This window comes from Salmo salar, unplaced genomic scaffold, assembly GCF_965601325.2.
Source record: "Salmo salar unplaced genomic scaffold, fSalSal1 ptg000206l, whole genome shotgun sequence".
NCBI lineage: Eukaryota > Metazoa > Chordata > Actinopteri > Salmoniformes > Salmonidae > Salmo > Salmo salar.
In genome coordinates, this window is record NW_027675329.1 from 2,212,501 (window position 1) to 2,231,755 (window position 19,255).

At 42.2% G+C, this 19,255-nt stretch overlaps 2 protein-coding genes across 2 annotated transcripts; both read right to left on the reverse strand.

Moving 5' to 3' along the window:
- Nucleotides 1-7,751: 7,751 nt before the first annotated feature.
- Nucleotides 7,752-9,954, reverse strand: LOC145867096 (NLR family CARD domain-containing protein 3-like). The gene is made up of 2 exons (XM_082971142.1): nt 8,174-9,954; nt 7,752-7,941 (listed from the first exon to the last, which is right to left on the reverse strand). Exons 1-2 carry the CDS (start codon nt 9,553-9,555, stop codon nt 7,752-7,754), a joined length of 1,572 nt encoding a protein of 523 aa, XP_082827268.1. The 5' UTR covers nt 9,556-9,954.
- A 312-nt stretch (nt 9,955-10,266) lies between these two features.
- Nucleotides 10,267-14,996, reverse strand: LOC145867131 (uncharacterized). The gene is made up of 5 exons (XM_082971189.1): nt 13,364-14,996; nt 11,961-12,149; nt 11,150-11,257; nt 10,713-10,797; nt 10,267-10,583 (listed from the first exon to the last, which is right to left on the reverse strand). The coding sequence occupies exons 2-5, from the start codon at nt 12,131-12,133 to the stop codon at nt 10,296-10,298; spliced, it is 654 nt and encodes a 217-aa protein (XP_082827315.1). The 5' UTR covers nt 12,134-12,149; nt 13,364-14,996; the 3' UTR covers nt 10,267-10,295.
- Nucleotides 14,997-19,255: the final 4,259 nt, after the last annotated feature.

Genomic DNA, 19,255 nt, shown 5'->3' on the forward strand with positions numbered 1-19,255 from the left:
AGGACACACACACACACAGGACACACACACACACAGGACACACACACACACGACACACACACACACAGGACACACACAGGACACTCACACAGAGTGGAGAGACACAAACACAGGACACACACAAACACAGGACACACACACACACAGGACATACACACACACACACAGGACATACACACACACACACACACACACACACACACACACACAGGACATACACACACACACACACACAGGACATACACACACACACACACACACACACAGGACATACACACACACACACACACAGGACACACACACACACACACAGGACACACACACACACACACACACACACACACACACACACACACACACACACACACACACACACAGGACAAACACACACACACAGGACAAACACACACACACAGGACATACACACACACACAGGACATACACACACACACACACACACACACACACACACACAGGACAAACACACACACACACACACACACACACAGGACAAACACACACACAGTCAGCATATAACTTTGTCCAAGTGGTGGTCAGAATGTTTGTCTTAACTAGCCTGAAAAGTCCAACATGTCTGATATGAACATTGACATAAACCCTCTACATACTTGAGTTTCTCCAGTCTGCAGTGTGGATCCTCCAGTCCAGCAGAGAGCAGTCTGACTCCTGAGTCTCCTGGGTGATTGTAGCTCAGGTCCAGCTCTCTCAGGTGTGAGGGGTTTGACCTCAGAGCTGAGACCAGAGAAGCACAGCCTTCCTCTGTGACTAGACAGCCTGACAGCCTGCAAAGAGTCAAATCATATTAAAACCACACTGCTATTCTCTGGTGGTGAAAATAGTGGCAGTATATTTCTTCAACATATTCAGATGCATCAGTGTCCTGAAACCTGCCATATCTATTCAGAAATTTATGTATCATATTTTAAATTACAAATTATCAACGTTTTGCCTGCAGATAGAAACATGTATAGTACAAATATTTGAGTAGACTGACCAGACCAGTTTAAAAGCAGTATCAGTCAAAAGACAGACAGTGAGGTATCAGATTTAGATTGTATTGAGTATACAGTCCACACCATATCTATTTTGACAGTGAAGATAACATTTTAAATGTGGCTCTGTACTCCAACATTTTGGATTTCAGATCAAATGTTTCATATGAGGTGACAGTATATAATCCTCCTGTGAATGATAGTTTTTGCCTGCCTCACTAATGATGCCTTTTGCCGTTTCCCTGCCTGTACTGTTGCCTTTTTGGACCCCCTGTGTATGACCTTCTGCCTGCCCCTGGACCCAGCTACCTGCCTCCTCCTGTGGTCCTTTACAATAAACACCTGCTGAGCCCTGCGCTTGAAACCAGCTCTCTGTCTCCCATCGTGTTCATTACAGATGGTGACTGGAGTCATTTTATTTACAAGTGAGTAGATAACATGTTTCTAAACACTACTAAAAGCATCCTGATGATGCCATGATTAAGAAAAATCATGAATGAATCATGAATAATAGTGAGAAAGTTACAGAAGCTACAACAAAACATGCTAACCTCTCACCATTACCAATAACAGAGGCTACAACAAAACATGCTAACCTCTCACCATTACCAATAACAGAGACTACAACAAAACATGCTAACCTCTCACCATTACCAATAACAGAGGCTACAACAAAACATGCTAACCTCTCACCATTACCAATAACAGATGCTACAACAAAACATGCTAACCTCTCACCATTACCAATAACAGAGGCTACAACAAAACATGCTAACCTCTCACCATTACCAATAACAGAGGATACAACAAAACATGCTAACCTCTCACCATTACCAATAACAGAGGCTACAACAAAACATGCTAACCTCTCACCATTACCAATAACAGAGGCTACAACAAAACATGCTAACCTCTCACCATTACCAATAACAGAGGCTACAACAAAACATGCTAACCTCTCACCATTACCAAGAACAGAGACTACAACAAAACATGCTAACCTCTCACCATTACCAACAACAGAGGCTACAACAAAACATTCTAACCTCTCACCATTACCATTAACAGAGGCTACAACAAAACATGCTAACCTCTCACCATTACCAATAACAGAGGCTACAACAAAACATGCTAACCTCTCACCATTACCAATAACAGAGGCTACAACAAAACATGCTAACCTCTCACCATTACCACTAACAGAGGATACAACAAAACATGCTAACCTCTCACTATTACCAATGTATTTATTTATAATCACCTCACATTGTGCTTACTCACTACTTGGTAGATATTCCCTCAGCGAAGTATGGCAGTTCCATGCAGGTTTCCTCACCAAGTCCAAGGCAGCACAGCTACCCATGCAGACAGTACTCCTTAGCCGTAACCGATATCCCCATGGCAACACGAACTCGTTAAGCTTCCCAAGCAATTATCTCCCGGTGTCACACGATGCTAGGCTAACCTCTAGGCTGGCTAATACCTACACGACGAGACGGTAGCTTCAGTCTTTACTAAGTTTTAACTAAATTATAACAACTCTTTTATTAAATAAAACATGTATTTCCCTTCATGTCTTAGTAGCTATGGGTTTTGTTGTAGTTCTGTCGTCTTCTTTTATAATTTTTCTTCACCAACCGTCCTGAGGTAAAACGTCCATCCTTTCATCAATGTCTTTTTCCCTCCCGTTAACCAGGTCAACTCCCATTGGCCACAACTTAACAAGCGACCTTATTGGTCAAAACGTAAACTTCAAAGTAAAACAAACTATTCACTTATACATTAAATAAATATTACTTCAAAAAGCATAATGCATTAACAACATTACAGTTTAGGAGCAATTCAGTCATCTTTTAAATATAATACCAATTAATTATAACAAATAAACTCAATACTTGGTTCAAACAAGGGTATTACACAAACATACAGTCAATAATACAATAGAAAAATAAGTCTATATACAATGTGAGCAAATGAGGTGAGATAAGGGAGGTAAAGGCAAAAAAAGGCCATGGTGGCAAAGTAAATACAATATAGCAAGTAAAACACTGGAATGGTAGATATGCAGTGGAAGAAAGTGCAAAGTAGAAATAATGGGGTGCAAAGGAGCTAAATAAATAAATAAATACAGTAGGGGAAGAAGTAGTTGGGCTAAGTTATAGATGGGCTATGTACAGGTGCAGTAATCTGTGAGCTGCTCTGACAGCTGGTGCTTAAAGCTAGTGAGGGAGATAAGTGTTTCCAGTTTTAGAGATTTTTGTAGTTCGTTCCAGTCATTGGCAGCAGAGAACTGGAAGAAGAGGCGGCCGAAGGAGGAATTGGCTTTGGGGGTGACCAGAGAGATATACCTGCTGGAGAGCGTGCTACAGGTGTGTGCTGCTATGGTGACCAGTGAGCGGAGATAAGGGGGGACTTTACCTAGCAGGGTCTTGTAGATGACCTGGAGCCAGTGGGTTTAGCGAGGAGTATGAAGCGAGGGCCAACCAACGAGAGCGTACAGGTCGCAGTGGTGGGAAGTATATGGGGCTTTGGTGACAAAACGGATGGCACTGTGATAGACTGCATCCAATTTATTGAGTAGGGTATTGGAGGCTATTTTGTAAATGACATCGCCGAAGTCGAGTATCGGTAGGATGGTCAGTTTTATAAGGGTATGTTTGGCAACATGAGTGAAGGATGCTATGTTGCGAAATAGGAAGCCAATTCTAGATTTAACTTTGGATTGGAGATGCTAATAGTGAGTCTGGAAGGAGAGTTTACAGTCTAACAAGACACCTAGGTATTTGTAGGTGTCCACATATTCTAAGTCAGAACCGTCCAGAGTAGTGATGCTGGAGGGGCGGGCGGGTGCAGGCAGCGATCGGTTGAAGAGCATGCATTTAGTTTTACTTGTATTTAAGAGCAGTTGGTGGCCACGGAAGGAGAGCTGTATGGCATTGAAGCTCGTCTGGAGGTTAGTTAACACAGTGTCCAAAGAAGGGCCAGAAGTATACAGAATAACACCAATAACAGAGGGGTCTGATCTTTGTGCCTCTGTAAATTTCTCATTCATCATCATTAACGATTCATTCATGATTATTCATAATCATGGTAGCATCCACATGAATGTAGAAGTGTTCAGAAACATCTTCTATTCTTACTGACAATACAAGTGAAGTGACTCCAAAATGACAGGACATTATTCACCATTCAGTTTCTATTAGGAAAAACATCATCCAAAACACAACCAAAACAAACTGAAAAATGAATTCAACAAGTTTGTAGAATCACAAGCTTGATGTAATCACTGCAGGCATGGAACATGGGACAAAATACTAAACTTCTGACTACTTTAATACAATATAAGTGAATTTGTCCAAATAATTAAGACTTCTTCAAATGGGAGAACTACGTACAGAAAGTGCTTTAATTTGTAAATGGTAAAACAGCTATGTATGAAAATACCCTCAAATAAAAGGTGACATTCTGTAAGGTCACCTAATATGAAACAACTCAAATCCAAAATGCTGGATCATAGCACCACATTTAAAACTGTAAGCTTCACTGTCCAAACACATATGGTGTGTACTATGTGTGCCTGGTAAACACATGTGGATCTGGTGAACAGTTATCACTTGTTGACCAACTACAGGAATACTGACCTCAGAGTCTCCAGTTTACAGTGGGGATTCCCCAGTACAGCAGAGAGCAGCTTCACTCCTGAATCCTTCAGGTCATTGTTACTCAGGTCCAGCTCTCTCAGGTGTGAGGGGTTTGAACTGAGAACTGAGACCAGAGAATCACAGCCTTCCTCTGTGACTAGACAGCCTGACAGCCTGCAAAGAGTCAAATCAAATTAAAATCACACTGCTATGCTTTGGTGGTGAAAATAGTGGCAGTATAATTTTTCAACATTTTTCAGATATCAGTGTCCTGAACCGGCCATATCTATTCGTAAATTAATGTATCATCATTAAAAATGACAAATGATCAAAGTATTGCCTGCAGATAGAAACATATATAGTACAAATATTTGAGTAGACTGACCAGACCAGTTTAAAAAGCAGTATCAGTCAAAAGACAGACAGTGAGGTATCAGATTTACATTGTATTGAGTATACAGTCCACACCATATCTATTTTGACAGTGAAGATAACATTTTAAATGTGGCTCTAAACTCCAACATTTTGGATTTCAGATCAAATGTTTCATATGAGGTGACAGTATATAATGTCACCTTTTATTTGAGGGTATTTTAATACATACAGTTGAAGTCAGAAGTTTACATACACCTTAGCCAAATACATTTAAACTCCATTTTTACAATTCCTGACATTTAATCCTAGTAAAAGTCCCCTGTCTTAGGTCAGTTAGGATCACCACTTTATTTTAAGAATGTGAAATGTCAGAATAATAGTAGAGAAAATGATTAATTTCAGCTTTTATTTCTTTCATCACATTCCCAGTGGGTCAGAAGTTTACATACACTCAATTAGTATTTGGTAGCATTGCCTTTAAATGGTTTAAATTGGGTTAAACGTTTCGGGTAGCCTTCCACAAGCTTCCCACAATAAGTTGGGTGAATTTTGGCCCATTCCTCCTGACAGAGCTGGTGTAACTGAGTCAGGTTTGTAGGCCTCTTGCTCGCACACGCTTTTTCAGTTCTGCCCACAAATTTTCTATAGGATTGAGGTCAGGGCTTTGTGATGGCCACTCCAATACCTTGACTTTGTTGTCCTTAAGCCATTTTGCCACAACTTTGGAAGTATCGTAGGGGTCATTTTCCATTTGGAAGACCCATTTGTGACCAAGCTTTAACTTCCTGACTGATGTCTTGAGATGTTGCATCAATATATCCACGTAATTTTCCTTCCTCATGATGCCATCTATTTTGTGAAGTGCACCAGTCCCTCCTGCAGCAAAACACCCCCACAACATGATGCTGCCACCCCCGGGCTTCACGGTTGGGATGGTGTTCTTTGGCTTGCAAGCCTCCCCCTTTTTCCTCCAAACATAACAATGGTCATTATGGCCAAACAGTTCTTGTATTGTTTCATCTGACCAGAGGACATTTCTCCAAAAAGTAGGATCTTTGTCCCCATGTGCAGTTGCAAACCGTAGTCTGGCTTTTTTTATGGTGGTTTTGGAGCAGTGGCTTCTTCCTTGCTGAGCAACCTTTCAGATTATGTCGATATAGGACTCGTTTTACTGTGGATATAGATACTTTTGTACCTGTTTCCTCCAACATCTTCACATGGTCCTTTGCTGTTGTTCTGGGATTGATTTGCACCGAAGTAAGTTCATCTCTAGGAGACAGAACGCGTCTCCTTCCTGAGCGGAATGGCGGCTGTGTGGTCCCATGGTGTTTAGACTTGCGTACTATTGTTTGAACAGATGAACGTGTTACCTTCAGGCGTTTGGAAATTGTTCCCAAGGATGAACCATACTTGTGGAGGTCTACAATTTTTTTTCTGAGATCTTGGCTGATTTCTTTTCATTTTCCCATGATGTCAAGCAAAGAGGCACTGAGTTTGAAGGTAGGCCTTGAAATACATCCAAATGATGTCAATTAGTCTATCAGATGCTTTTAAAGCCATAACATGATTTTCTGGAATTTTCCATGCTGTTTAAAGGCACAGTCAACTTAGTGTATGTAAACTTCTGACCCACTGGAATTGTGATACAGTGAATTATAAGTTAAATAATCTGACTGTAAACAATTGTTTCAAAAATTACTTGTGTCATGCACAAAGTAGATGTCCTAACCGACTTGCCAAAACTATATAGTTTGTTTACAAGAAATTTGTGGAGAGGTTCAAAAACACGTTTTAATGACTCCAACCTAAGTGTATGTACACTTCCGACTTCAACTGTATGTGATTGACGATTAAAAATTAAATTCTGATGATGCCATGATTAAGAAAAATCATGAATAAATCATGAATCAGAATGAGTGAGAAAGTTACAGAGGCCACAACAAAACATGCTAACCTCTCACCATTACCAATAACAGAGGCCACAACAGAACATGCTAACCTCTCACCATTACCAATAACAGAGGATACAACAAAACATGCTAACCTCTCACCATTACCAATAACAGAGGCTACAACAAAACAGCTAACCTCTCACCATTACCAATAACAGAGGCTACAACAAAACATGCTAACCTCTCACCATTACCAATAACAGAGGCTACAACAAAACATGCTAACCTCTCACCATTACCAATAACAGAGGCTACAACAAAACATGCTTACCTCTCACCATTACCAATAACAGAGGCTACAACAAAACATGCTAACCTCTCACCATTACCAATAACAGAGGCTACAACAAAACATGCTAACCTCTCACCATTACCAATAACAGAGGCTACAACAAAACATGCTAACCTCTCACCATTACCAATAACAGAGGCTACAACAAAACATGCTAACCTCTCACCATTACCAATAACAGAGGCTACAACAAAACATGCTAACCTCTCACATTACCAATAACAGAGGCTACAACAAAACATGCTAACCTCTCACCATTACCAATAACAGAGACTACAACAAAACATGCTAACCTCTCACCATTACCAATAACAGAGGCTACAACAAAACATGCTAACCTCTCACCATTACCAATAACAGAGGCTACAACAAAACATGCTAACCTCTCACCATTACCAATAACAGAGACTACAACAAAACATGCTAACCTCTCACCATTACCAATAACAGAGACTACAACAAAACACTTGTTTACCAACTACAGGAATACTGACCTCAGAGTCTCCAGTTTACAGTGGGGATTCCCCAGTCCAGCAGAGAGCAGCTTCACTCCTGAATCCTTCAGGTCATTGTTACTCAGGTCCAGCTCTCTCAGGTGTGAGGGGTTTGACTTCAGAGCTGAGACCAGAGAAGCACAGCCTTTCTTTGTGACTCCACAGCATGACAGCCTGCAACGAGATCATCATGACTTCACAAACACACTGTTAATTTAACACCAGTAGTGTAGAAGGACAACGGTAGATGCATTTGGTTCATATTCCCAAACAACATATAGATTAATCTTCCATCAATGCATTTATTCAATATGTTTTTCAATATACATATTATAATACATCTTTTTCACTAAACATAATATTTCTTCCTGATGAATACTTCTTATATGTCATTTTATTTACTCACAGAGCAGCTCTGGAGGCTTTGACCACTGGCAGCAGCCTCAGAAGAGTTTCCTCTGATCTGGAGAATTTCTTCAGGTCAAACACATCCAGCTCCTTTTCTGAAGTCAGCAACACAAAGACCAGAGCTGACCACTGTGCAGGTGACAGGTTGGGTTCTGAGAGACTTCCTGATCTCAGGTAGCTTTGGATCTCCTCCACTAGAGAATGGTCATTCAGTTCATTCAGACAGTGGAACAGATTGATGCTCCTCTCTGGAGAGGGATTCTCCCTGATCTTCTCCTTGATGTACTTGACTGTCTCTTCATGGCTCTGTGAGCTGCTTCTTGTCTTTGTCAGTAGACCTCGTAAGTGCTTCTGATTGGACTCCAGTGAGAGTCCCAGAAGGAAGCGGAGGAACAGGTCCAGGTTTCCTGTGTCACTTTGTAAGGCTTTATCCACAGCACTCTTGTAGACAGTAACTTCAGACTTGTCTCTGTACAGCAAAGAAAATATACTGGACTTTTTTTGCAGTTTGTCCACGAGATTCTCATTGTTGTTGATGAATGAGAGGAACACATACACAGCAGCCAGAAACTCCTGAATGCTCAGATGAACGAAGCAGTACACCTTGTCCTGGTACAGAACACATTCCTCTTTAAAGATCTGTGTGCACAATCCTGAGTACACTGAGGCTTCATTGACATCAATGCCAGCCTCTTTCAGGTCTTTTTCATAGAAAATCAGATTGCCCTTCACAAGCTGTTGAAAAGCCAGTTTTCCCAGTGACAGAATGCTCTCTTTATTCCAGTGTGGACCTGTCTCTTCTTTCCCAAGATACTTTTCATTCTTCTGTTTGGTATGAAACACCACAAGGTGTGTGTACATCTCAGTCAGAGTCTTGGGCATCTCTTCTCTCTTATGTTTCAACATGTGTTCAAGGACTGTTGCAGAAATCCAACAGAAGACTGGAATGTGGCACATGATGTGGAGGCTCCTTGATGTCTTTATGTGTGAGATGATTCTGCTGGCCAGGTCCTCATCACTGAATCTCTTCCTGAAGTACTCCTCCTTCTGTGGGTCATTGAACCCTCGTACCTCTGTCACCTGGTCAACACACCCTGAAGGGATCTTATTGGCTGCTGCTGGTCGGGTAGTTATCCAGAGGAGAGCAGAGGGAAGCAGATTTCCCTTGATGAGATTTGTCAGCAGAACATCCACTGAGGTTGACTTTGTGATGTCCCAACAGATCTTGTTCGGCTGGAAGTCTAGGGGCAGTCGGCACTCATCCAGACCATCAAAGATGAACAGAACTTTGTACTTGTCGTAGTTGGAGATTCTTGATTGTTTGGTTTCCACTGAGAAGTGATTAAGAAGTTCAATGAAAGTGTGTTTGTCCCCTTTCATCAAATTCAGCTCCCGGAATGGGAATGAAAATACAAATTGGACATCCTGATTTGCTTTTCCTTCAGCCCAGTCCAGAATGAACTTCTGCACAGAGACTGTTTTTCCAATGCCAGCGACTCCCTTTGTCAGCACAGTTCTGATACGTTTGTCTTGTCCAGTTAAGGGTTTGAAGATGTCGTTACATTTGATTGCAGTCTCTGGTCTTGCTTGTTTCCTGGTTGTTGTCTCAATCTGTCTCAGCTCATGTTCATTATTGACCTCTCCTGTTCCACCCTCTGTGATGTAGAGCTCTGTGTAGATCTTATTGAGAAGTGTTGGGTTTCCTTGTTTAGCGATCCCCTCAAATACACATTGAAACTTCTTCTTTAGATTAGATTTGAGTTCACGTTGGCAAATCACAGCAAGCTCATCTGAATCTAGAAATAACACAGAGGATATTAATATTACGTTTGTTTTAATGCCTACGGTATTGAAGGACCGTTTATAAAGTTTAACATTTTAATAATGTCTTCTCTTAATTGACTGTATAAATGTGTAAATGTTTTCATAATGCATTACAGACTGGTGTGACTGATTATATTATTATTGGTATTATTGATGGTATTATTAATGTTGTCTCTCTCTCTCTCTCTCTAAATTAATCACCACAACACATCCCTGCTGCTACTTGATGAGGTCACTAGGTGTTGTGTTAAGGCTGCTACATTATCATTGAGTTACACAGCTACTTTAGCTGTACTTTAGCCACAGCTTTTAAATGTTATAAAACAGCATTCAACATGAGGCAGACAGGTCTTACATTTCTCCAGTGTGTCAGCGAGCTCCTTCTGGTTCATTTTCCTCAGGACGTGCAGTGTGATCTTCAGAGCCCCCTCTCTGGCACTGCTCTCCTGCTTCTCATCTTCAGCATCCACCACTTCCTCATCCTGCTTCTGACTCTCAAAGCCTTCTGGGAGTTCTGGACTAAGAATCCTCTTGAACATCTTCAGCTCATTCTTCACAAATGTCATCATTTTCTCTTCAAGCAACTGAAATAAATCAAGTAAATAAGTTAAGCAAGAGAAGAAATGCTTTCTCATTAACACAATAATGAATGATTGACAGATCAACTTTACTTGAGGTAAACAAAAACAAATGTTCATAACAGGACCACATACTCTGAATATAGAGTCCAGGTCTGTTTGATGACTCTGGGAAGACTGACCACTGAGAATCTCTGACTCTGATCTCTCCTGTTGGTTTCTGTGGACAAAACATGAGATTACATCTCCTCATCCAGGGAGTACACACACACACACACACACACACACACACACACACACACACACACACCACACACACACACACACACACACACACACACACACACACACACACACACACACGCACACACGCACACACGCACACACGCACGCACACACACAGGGAGGGAACGTTGTGTTTGTTTAATATTGTTTTAGGACTATGAAAATGGACTAAAGGATTAGCCTATGGATTATGAAAACAACCAAAAGAAATGTGAAAATGTGAGAGGAGAAATGACTAGAGACAGTGTTGTTAAACTCACTGACCATGACCCATGAGTTCTTCTTACCTTTGTTCAGTAGAAAAGTCTCCCTCTCTAAACTGTATAGGTTGCTTCATAGACTTCATGGACACACAGCTGGGAACAGGGGAGGCTGGTCTCTCCTGCTTGATTGGTCTTCAACACAACAGAGACAAACATTACATCTCTCATCTACTCTGATCTCAGATGGGAAACATAAGAAGAGTTCCAAAACGCAACATATCACTTTACAGAAATGAGCTTTTATTGTTTAAATAAATTATGTATTAATTATTACATCTCTCACAGACAAGGATTTGTTTAAAATCTATCACTTGATGGTTTCATTTCAGAGAGACAAAAATAATGTTTTTTTTTCAAAATGCTATGTATCTCCCTCACACTCAAATGTGACCGACCGGCTCAATTTGGTAATTAACTAAATAACTACATATATAGTGATTTTGGTTTATGTCAGTTTAATTGTTTGTTATGGTATAAGTTGTTATTTTATGATTGTAAGTGATAAAAATTAACTAGTAATTCTCAGTAATTACTACTTTAGTAAGGAATAACACATTTTTTCAGCACTACTGCAGTTGCTAAATAATTCCAATAGATGGGAACATAAGACCACAATGACATTTCAGAATATTAGTTTAGTTTTCTCCCAGGATACACCACCACTCCCCACGCTTCCTGCAGAAACCCTGCAGTACCTCCGCAGACCCCGGATTGAGAACCCCTGATTTAGCAGATGCTCTTATCCAGAGAGATTTACAGTAACTGCATTCACCTTAAGATAGCTATTTATTTTGGAAATAAACTTAATAAATTATTCATAAAATTGTTATCTCACCTCTTAGCTTTGGTGTCACGTCCCCCAGAGAGATGCATTTTGGAGGCAGGGGCCCCCTCCTCTCTCTCCCCAGAGAGACTCATTTTAGAGGCAGGGCCCCCCTCCTCTCTCTCCCCAGAGAGACTCATTTTAGAGGCAGGGCCCCCCTCCTCTCTCTCCCCAGAGAGACTCATTTTAGAGCGCTGACCCCTGTAAACAGAGATCCAGCATGTTGGTTGTGGTTAACACAGTGACAACTAAACAGAGATCCAGCATGTTCGTTGTGGTTAACACAGTAACAACTAAACAGAGATCCAGCATGTTGGTTGTGGTTAACACAGTGACAACTAAACAGAGATCCAACATGTTGGTTGTGGTTAACACAGTAACAACTAAACAGAGATCCAGCATGTTGGTTGTGGTTAACACAGTGACAACTAAACAGAGATCCAGCATGTTGGTTGTGGTTAACACAGTGACGTCCTAAACAGAGATCCAGCATGTTGGTTGTGGTTAACACAGTGACGTCCTAAACAGAGATCCAGCATGTTGGTTGTGATTAACACAGTGACCCCTAAACAGAGATCCAACATGTTGGTTGTGATTAACACAGTGACGTCCTAAACAGAGATCCAGCATGTTGGTTGTGGTTAACACAGTGACAACTAAACAGAGATCCAACATGTTGGTTGTGGTTAACACAGTGACAACTAAACAGAGATCCAGCATGTTGGTTGTGGTTAACACAGTGACAACTAAACAGAGATCCAGCATGTTGGTTGTGGTTAACACAGTGACAACTAAACAGAGATCCAACATGTTGGTTGTGGTTAACACAGGGCCAACTAATTATTGAATGTCAATTGTTCTCATGTATTCATTATCTCTTAGAAATAAAACATTTACTAACAGACATAGAAACAGTCAGGTGATTTAATTAATAGATAATAATAATAATAATAATAATAATGTCTAACTTTCTCTTTTAATAATTCCTCTCATTCTAGTGTGTTGCTTTGTTCAACAGGTATGATATTATTATGCTGTTACTGAATTCAGTTCATAATAACAATGTTAAGAAAAGTATGTTCAGTGGTTTCATACCAAATTACACAGGAAAGAGGAGCTCATTGTAGTTTAGAAAACACATTTTACGATATTTTGAAAGACGATTTACAACTTATACATAAAAATATACAAATTGTAAAATAACCACAATATACGAATATATGAACAATATGTTTTTGAATTTGACTTGCCTACGCCCAGTTAGCGCCATTTTGTATGATTGAACTGTCACATAACTGTCCCAGGTGAAATGGACTTTTAGATCTGAGTGTTTTACTGTCAGTCACTATACTAAAATAACACCATACATTTAATTTCTCTACACACTTTACAATAATCACTGGGAAGATTCTTACCTTGTAGCCTGAATTCACAGCCAGAACATGTCAAGTCATTGAGATATTTTCCGTTGTGCTGAGAGAGCAGCTTCCTGATAACAAGTGGCTCTGTATCTATGTTCTAGGTGCAGTTGATCTTTGGATGCAATAATATCTGGTCAAAGTCTAGTGGCACAACACCATAGTATATCATAAACATAACCTCAGTTGTCCAGAAAAGGCCATGACATACTATAAAACAGGGTTTGTCAACTAGATTTGGCTTCGGGTGTCACGGTTGTCTTAGAGAGGAGCGGACCAAAGTGCAGCGTGATTATCGTTCCACATATTTTATTGAACTGTGAAACTATGCAATACATACACATAAACTAAAGAACAAAAAAACAACAAACCGTGACGCAGAGGTGAAACATACACTACTCAAAAACAATCTCCCACAAAACCAGTTGGGAAAAACACCTACTTAAGTATGGTCTCCAATTAGAGACAATGATGACCAGCTGCCTCTAATTGGAGATCATCCCAAACAAAACCCAACATAGAAATACAAAACTAGAAAACAACATAGAAAAACTAAACTAGAAACCCCCCTGTCACGCCCTGACCTACTCTACCATAGAAAAGAACAGCTTTCTATGGTCAGGACGTGACATCGGGATAATTTTTTTCTGAGTTAAAGTCGGCGGGCCAGAACATAATTAGCATATAATATTAGCACAATTAATACGCCTACACTACAAATTGAACAACATGTTTACAACATTTGATTAGTAGATAATACATTCAGTGACAATAAATAATTTAGATCTGATTAAGTTCATAAAATCACCATTATCTCTATTCAATTATAACTTTTTGTTTATTTCTCTGTGTGTTGATTGGTGGGGAAAAACAGGTCTACGTAGCCTACTGTAGTCAACACTACTTTATTAATATCAACATTCATTCAGAACAATGAGCTTGATAGCAAGAGAACATGTCGCTCTCAAAAAGTAACAAAACAAATGTGGATAATGAAAATCAAAGTTTCAGGGAAGAACGGAGAGAGAGATATCCATTCATCTGACCATCTTTCTCCAATGCCAAGCCAGTGTGTCTTGTTGTAATAAAAATGTCACTGTTTGCAAAGAATTCAATCTCAGACGGCATTATGAATCTAAGCATGGTACTTTCAAAGTGGACTTCCCGCCCCAGACAGGGGCCCGAAGCAGAAACACTGAAGCATTAACTACAACCTACAAACACAGCAGTAGAATCCTCCTTCGTGGCCTGATCCAACAACAGAAGGTCCAAGTGCTTTCCTAAAAGCATCCTGGGTTCTAACCAAACACAACATGCCCTTCACAGAAGCAGAGCTGTTTAAAAAGAGCATGGTGACAGTTTTGGAGGAATTGTCTACAGACAAGTCTATGGATAGAATAATTGCGTCTGTCAAACAGGTGCCCCTGTCTGTGACAACAGCCAGACAGTGTGTCTGTGCTCTGAAGGATGATCTGCATAGGATTGTTCTGGAGGTGCTCAGTCAGGCTGAGCATTTTCCCCTGGCTATTGATGAGAGAACTGACAACACCGATGTAGCACAGTTGTGTGTATATGTCCGTTATTTTCATGGAAATGACTTTAAAGAAGAGGCCATCCAGGATGATCTCCTGCTTCACAACAACGTGCGCTGGCTGAGTAAAGGAAAAGCAAGCTGGTGACAGAACCAGAGGAGTCTATCCAGGATGATCTCCTGCTTCACAACAACGTGCGCTGGCTGAGTAATGGAAAAGCAAGCTGGTGACAGAACCAGAGGAGTCCATCCAGGATGATCTCCTGCTTCACAACAACGTGCGCTGGCTGAGTAAAGGAAAAGCTCTAGAGCCATTCTGTGAGCTGCATGACCAGGTTGTGGATTTAGTCAGAAAAATCTAAATGAGGGCAGCAGCTGACCACCTTCGTATTCTGAGGAATTCCTCTCTAATGTTGTTTTTTTTGGCGACATTCTGTAACTTAAACGGGTTAAATCTGCATTTACAAGGAAGAGGGAAAACAGTCGTGGACTTGAGGCCTTTACTAGGAAGCTTGAGTTGTTGGATTTGGACTTGTCCTCTGGAAGGCTACTGCACTTCAGCACACTGAAGAAACGACAGGCAGAGAGAGACCAGGCCAATTTGGAAGATTTCATCAAATAGCTGAGGGACAACTTCTCCACCAGATCTGATATCAGTGCGTTTGTTCGAGATCCTTTCACAGTCCGCCCAGGTGGGGAATTCTCCTCCCTTGCTAAGAAAACGATACCCTCGCTGGATTAGGCCGCAATTCAAACTGATCTGATTGAATTCCAACCATCGAGCCAAATCAGAGATGCACTCATGGAGTGCCGAGTCCTTGTGTGTGTTTTGGGTGGCAGCTCAGAGGAATACAGCACAATAAAGATACTTGCCTTTTAAGTGCTAACAATGTTTGGATCGACTCCTGCAACTCCTCCTTTTCCTCTTTGAACGCAATCAAGACTCACGACAGGAAACGGCTTTCACATGAGTCAATCAAGACTCACGACAGGAACCAGCTTTCACATGAGTCAATCAAGACTCACGACAGGAACCGACTTTCACATGAGTCAATCAAGACTCACGACAGGAACCGACTTTCACATGAGTCAATCAAGACTCACGACAGGAACCAGCTTTCACATGAGTCAATCAAGACTCACGACAGGAACCGACTTTCACATTAGTCAATGGAGGACTGCCTGGGCATCAACATCACATCCCTCTCACCTGACATCCACAAGATCGTGTCCGAGTTGAAATGCAACTTTTCCCATTAAGTAAATAACTTAGTTTTTAATAAATAGTCATATAGGCTACTAACATTATTGTAATTATTATTATTATTATTATAATTGTTATTATTGCTATTATTATTATTGTGATTGTTAGTGCTTATCGATGGCTATTTTAGGTCTCATGCTGACAGTATTTTCTGTTTGTTTTGTCGTTACAGGAGCAGATTATCCCCAGACTCCTGATACAGGGCTACAGACACTCAGGTTACTATGGTCACTCCTGATACAGGGTTACAGACACTCAGGTTACTCTGGTCACTCTGATACAGGGCTACAGACACTCAGGTTACTATGGTCACTCCTGATACAGGGCTACAGACACTCAGGTTACTATGGTCACTCTGGTACAGGGCTACAGACACTCAGGTTATCCCAGACTCCTGGTACAGGGCTACAGACACTCAGGTTACTATGGTCACTCTGGTACAGGGCTACAGACACTCAGGTTATCCCAGACTCCTGGTACAGGGCTACAGACACTCAGGTTACTCTGGTCACTCTGGTACAGGGCTACAGACACTCAGGTTACTCTGGTCACTCCTGATACAGGGCTACAGACACTCAGGTTACTCTGGTCACTCCTGATACAGGGCTACAGACACTCAGGTTACTCTGGTCACTCTGATACAGGGCTACAGACACTCAGGTTACTATGGTCACTCCTGATACAGGGCTACAGACACTCAGGTTACTATGGTCACTCTGGTACAGGGCTACAGACACTCAGGTTATCCCAGACTCCTGGTACAGGGCTACAGACACTCAGGTTACTATGGTCACTCTGGTACAGGGCTACAGACACTCAGGTTATCCCAGACTCCTGGTACAGGGCTACAGACACTCAGGTTATCCCAGACTCCTGATACAGGGCTACAGACACTCAGGTTATCCCAGACTCCTGGTACAGGGCTACAGACACTCAGGTTACTCTGGTCACTCTGATACAGGGCTACAGACACTCAGGTTACTCTGGTCACTCCTGGTACAGGGCTACAGACACTCAGGTTACTCTGGTCACTCCTGGTACAGGGCTACAGACACTCAGGTTACTCTGGTCACTCTGATACAGGGCTACAGACACTCAGGTTACTCTGGTCACTCCTGGTACAGGGCTACAGACACTCAGGTTACTCTGGTCACTCCTGGTACAGGGCTACAGACACTCAGGTTACTATGGTCACTCCTGATACAGGGCTACAGACACTCAGGTTACTCTGATACAGGGCTACAGACACTCAGGTTACTATGGTCACTCTGATACAGGGCTACAGACACTCAGGTTACTATGGTCACTCCTGATACAGGGCTACAGACACTCAGGTTACTATGGTCACTCTGATACAGGGCTACAGACACTCAGGTTACTATGGTCACTCCTGATACAGGGCTACAGACACTCAGGTTATCCCAGACTCCTGGTACAGGGCTACAGACACTCAGGTTACTATGGTCACTCTGGTACAGGGCTACAGACACTCAGGTTATCCCAGACTCCTGATACAGGGCTACAGACACTCAGGTTACTCTGGTCACTCTGATACAGGGCTACAGACACTCAGGTTATCCCAGACTCCTGATACAGGGCTACAGACACTCAGGTTACTATGGTCACTCTGATACAGGGCTACAGACACTCAGGTTATCCCCAGACTCCTGATACAGGGCTACAGACACTCAGGTTACTATGGTCACTCTGGTACAGGGCTACAGACACTCAGGTTACTCTGGTCACTCTGATACAGGGCTACAGACACTCAGGTTACTCTGGTCACTCTGGTACAGGGCTACAGACACTCAGGTTACTCTGGTCACTCTGATACAGGGCTACAGACACTCAGGTTACTATGGTCACTCTGGTACAGGGCTACAGACACTCAGGGTACTCTGGTCACTCTGGTACAGGGCTACAGACACTCAGGTTACTCTGGTCACTCTGGTACAGGGCTACAGACACTCAGGTTACTATGGTCACTCTGGTACAGGGCTACAGACACTCAGGTTACTCTGGTCACTCTGATACAGGGCTACAGACACTCAGGTTACTATGGTCACTCTGGTACAGGGCTACAGACACTCAGGTTACTCTGGTCACTCCTGATGCAGGGCTACAGACACTCAGGTTACTCTGGTCACTCCTGATACAGGGCTACAGACACTCAGGTTACTCTGGTCACTCCTGATACAGGGCTACAGACACTCAGGTTACTCTGGTCACTCTGATACAGGGCTACAGACACTCAGGTTACTATGGTCACTCTGGTACAGGGCTACAGACATTCATGTTACTCTGGTCACTCCTGATACAGGGCTACAGACACTCAGGTTACTCTGGTCACTCCTGATACAGGGCTACAGACACTCAGGTTACTCTGGTCACTCTGGTACAGGGCTACAGACACTCAGGTTACTCTGGTCACTCCTGATACAGGGCTACAGACACTCAGGTTACTCTGGTCACTCCTGATACAGGGCTACAGACACTCAGGTTACTCTGGTCACTCTGATACAGGGCTACAGACACTCAGGTTACTATGGTCACTCCTGATACAGGGCTACAGACACTCAGGTTACTATGGTCACTCTGGTACAGGGCTACAGACACTCAGGTTATCCCAGACTCCTGGTACAGGGCTACAGACACTCAGGTTACTATGGTCACTCTGGTACAGGGCTACAGACACTCAGGTTATCCCAGACTCCTGGTACAGGGCTACAGACACTCAGGTTATCCCAGACTCCTGATACAGGGCTACAGACACTCAGGTTATCCCAGACTCCTGGTACAGGGCTACAGACACTCAGGTTACTCTGGTCACTCTGATACAGGGCTACAGACACTCAGGTTACTCTGGTCACTCCTGGTACAGGGCTACAGACACTCAGGTTACTCTGGTCACTCCTGGTACAGGGCTACAGACACTCAGGTTACTCTGGTCACTCTGATACAGGGCTACAGACACTCAGGTTACTCTGGTCACTCCTGGTACAGGGCTACAGACACTCAGGTTACTCTGGTCACTCCTGGTACAGGGCTACAGACACTCAGGTTACTATGGTCACTCCTGATACAGGGCTACAGA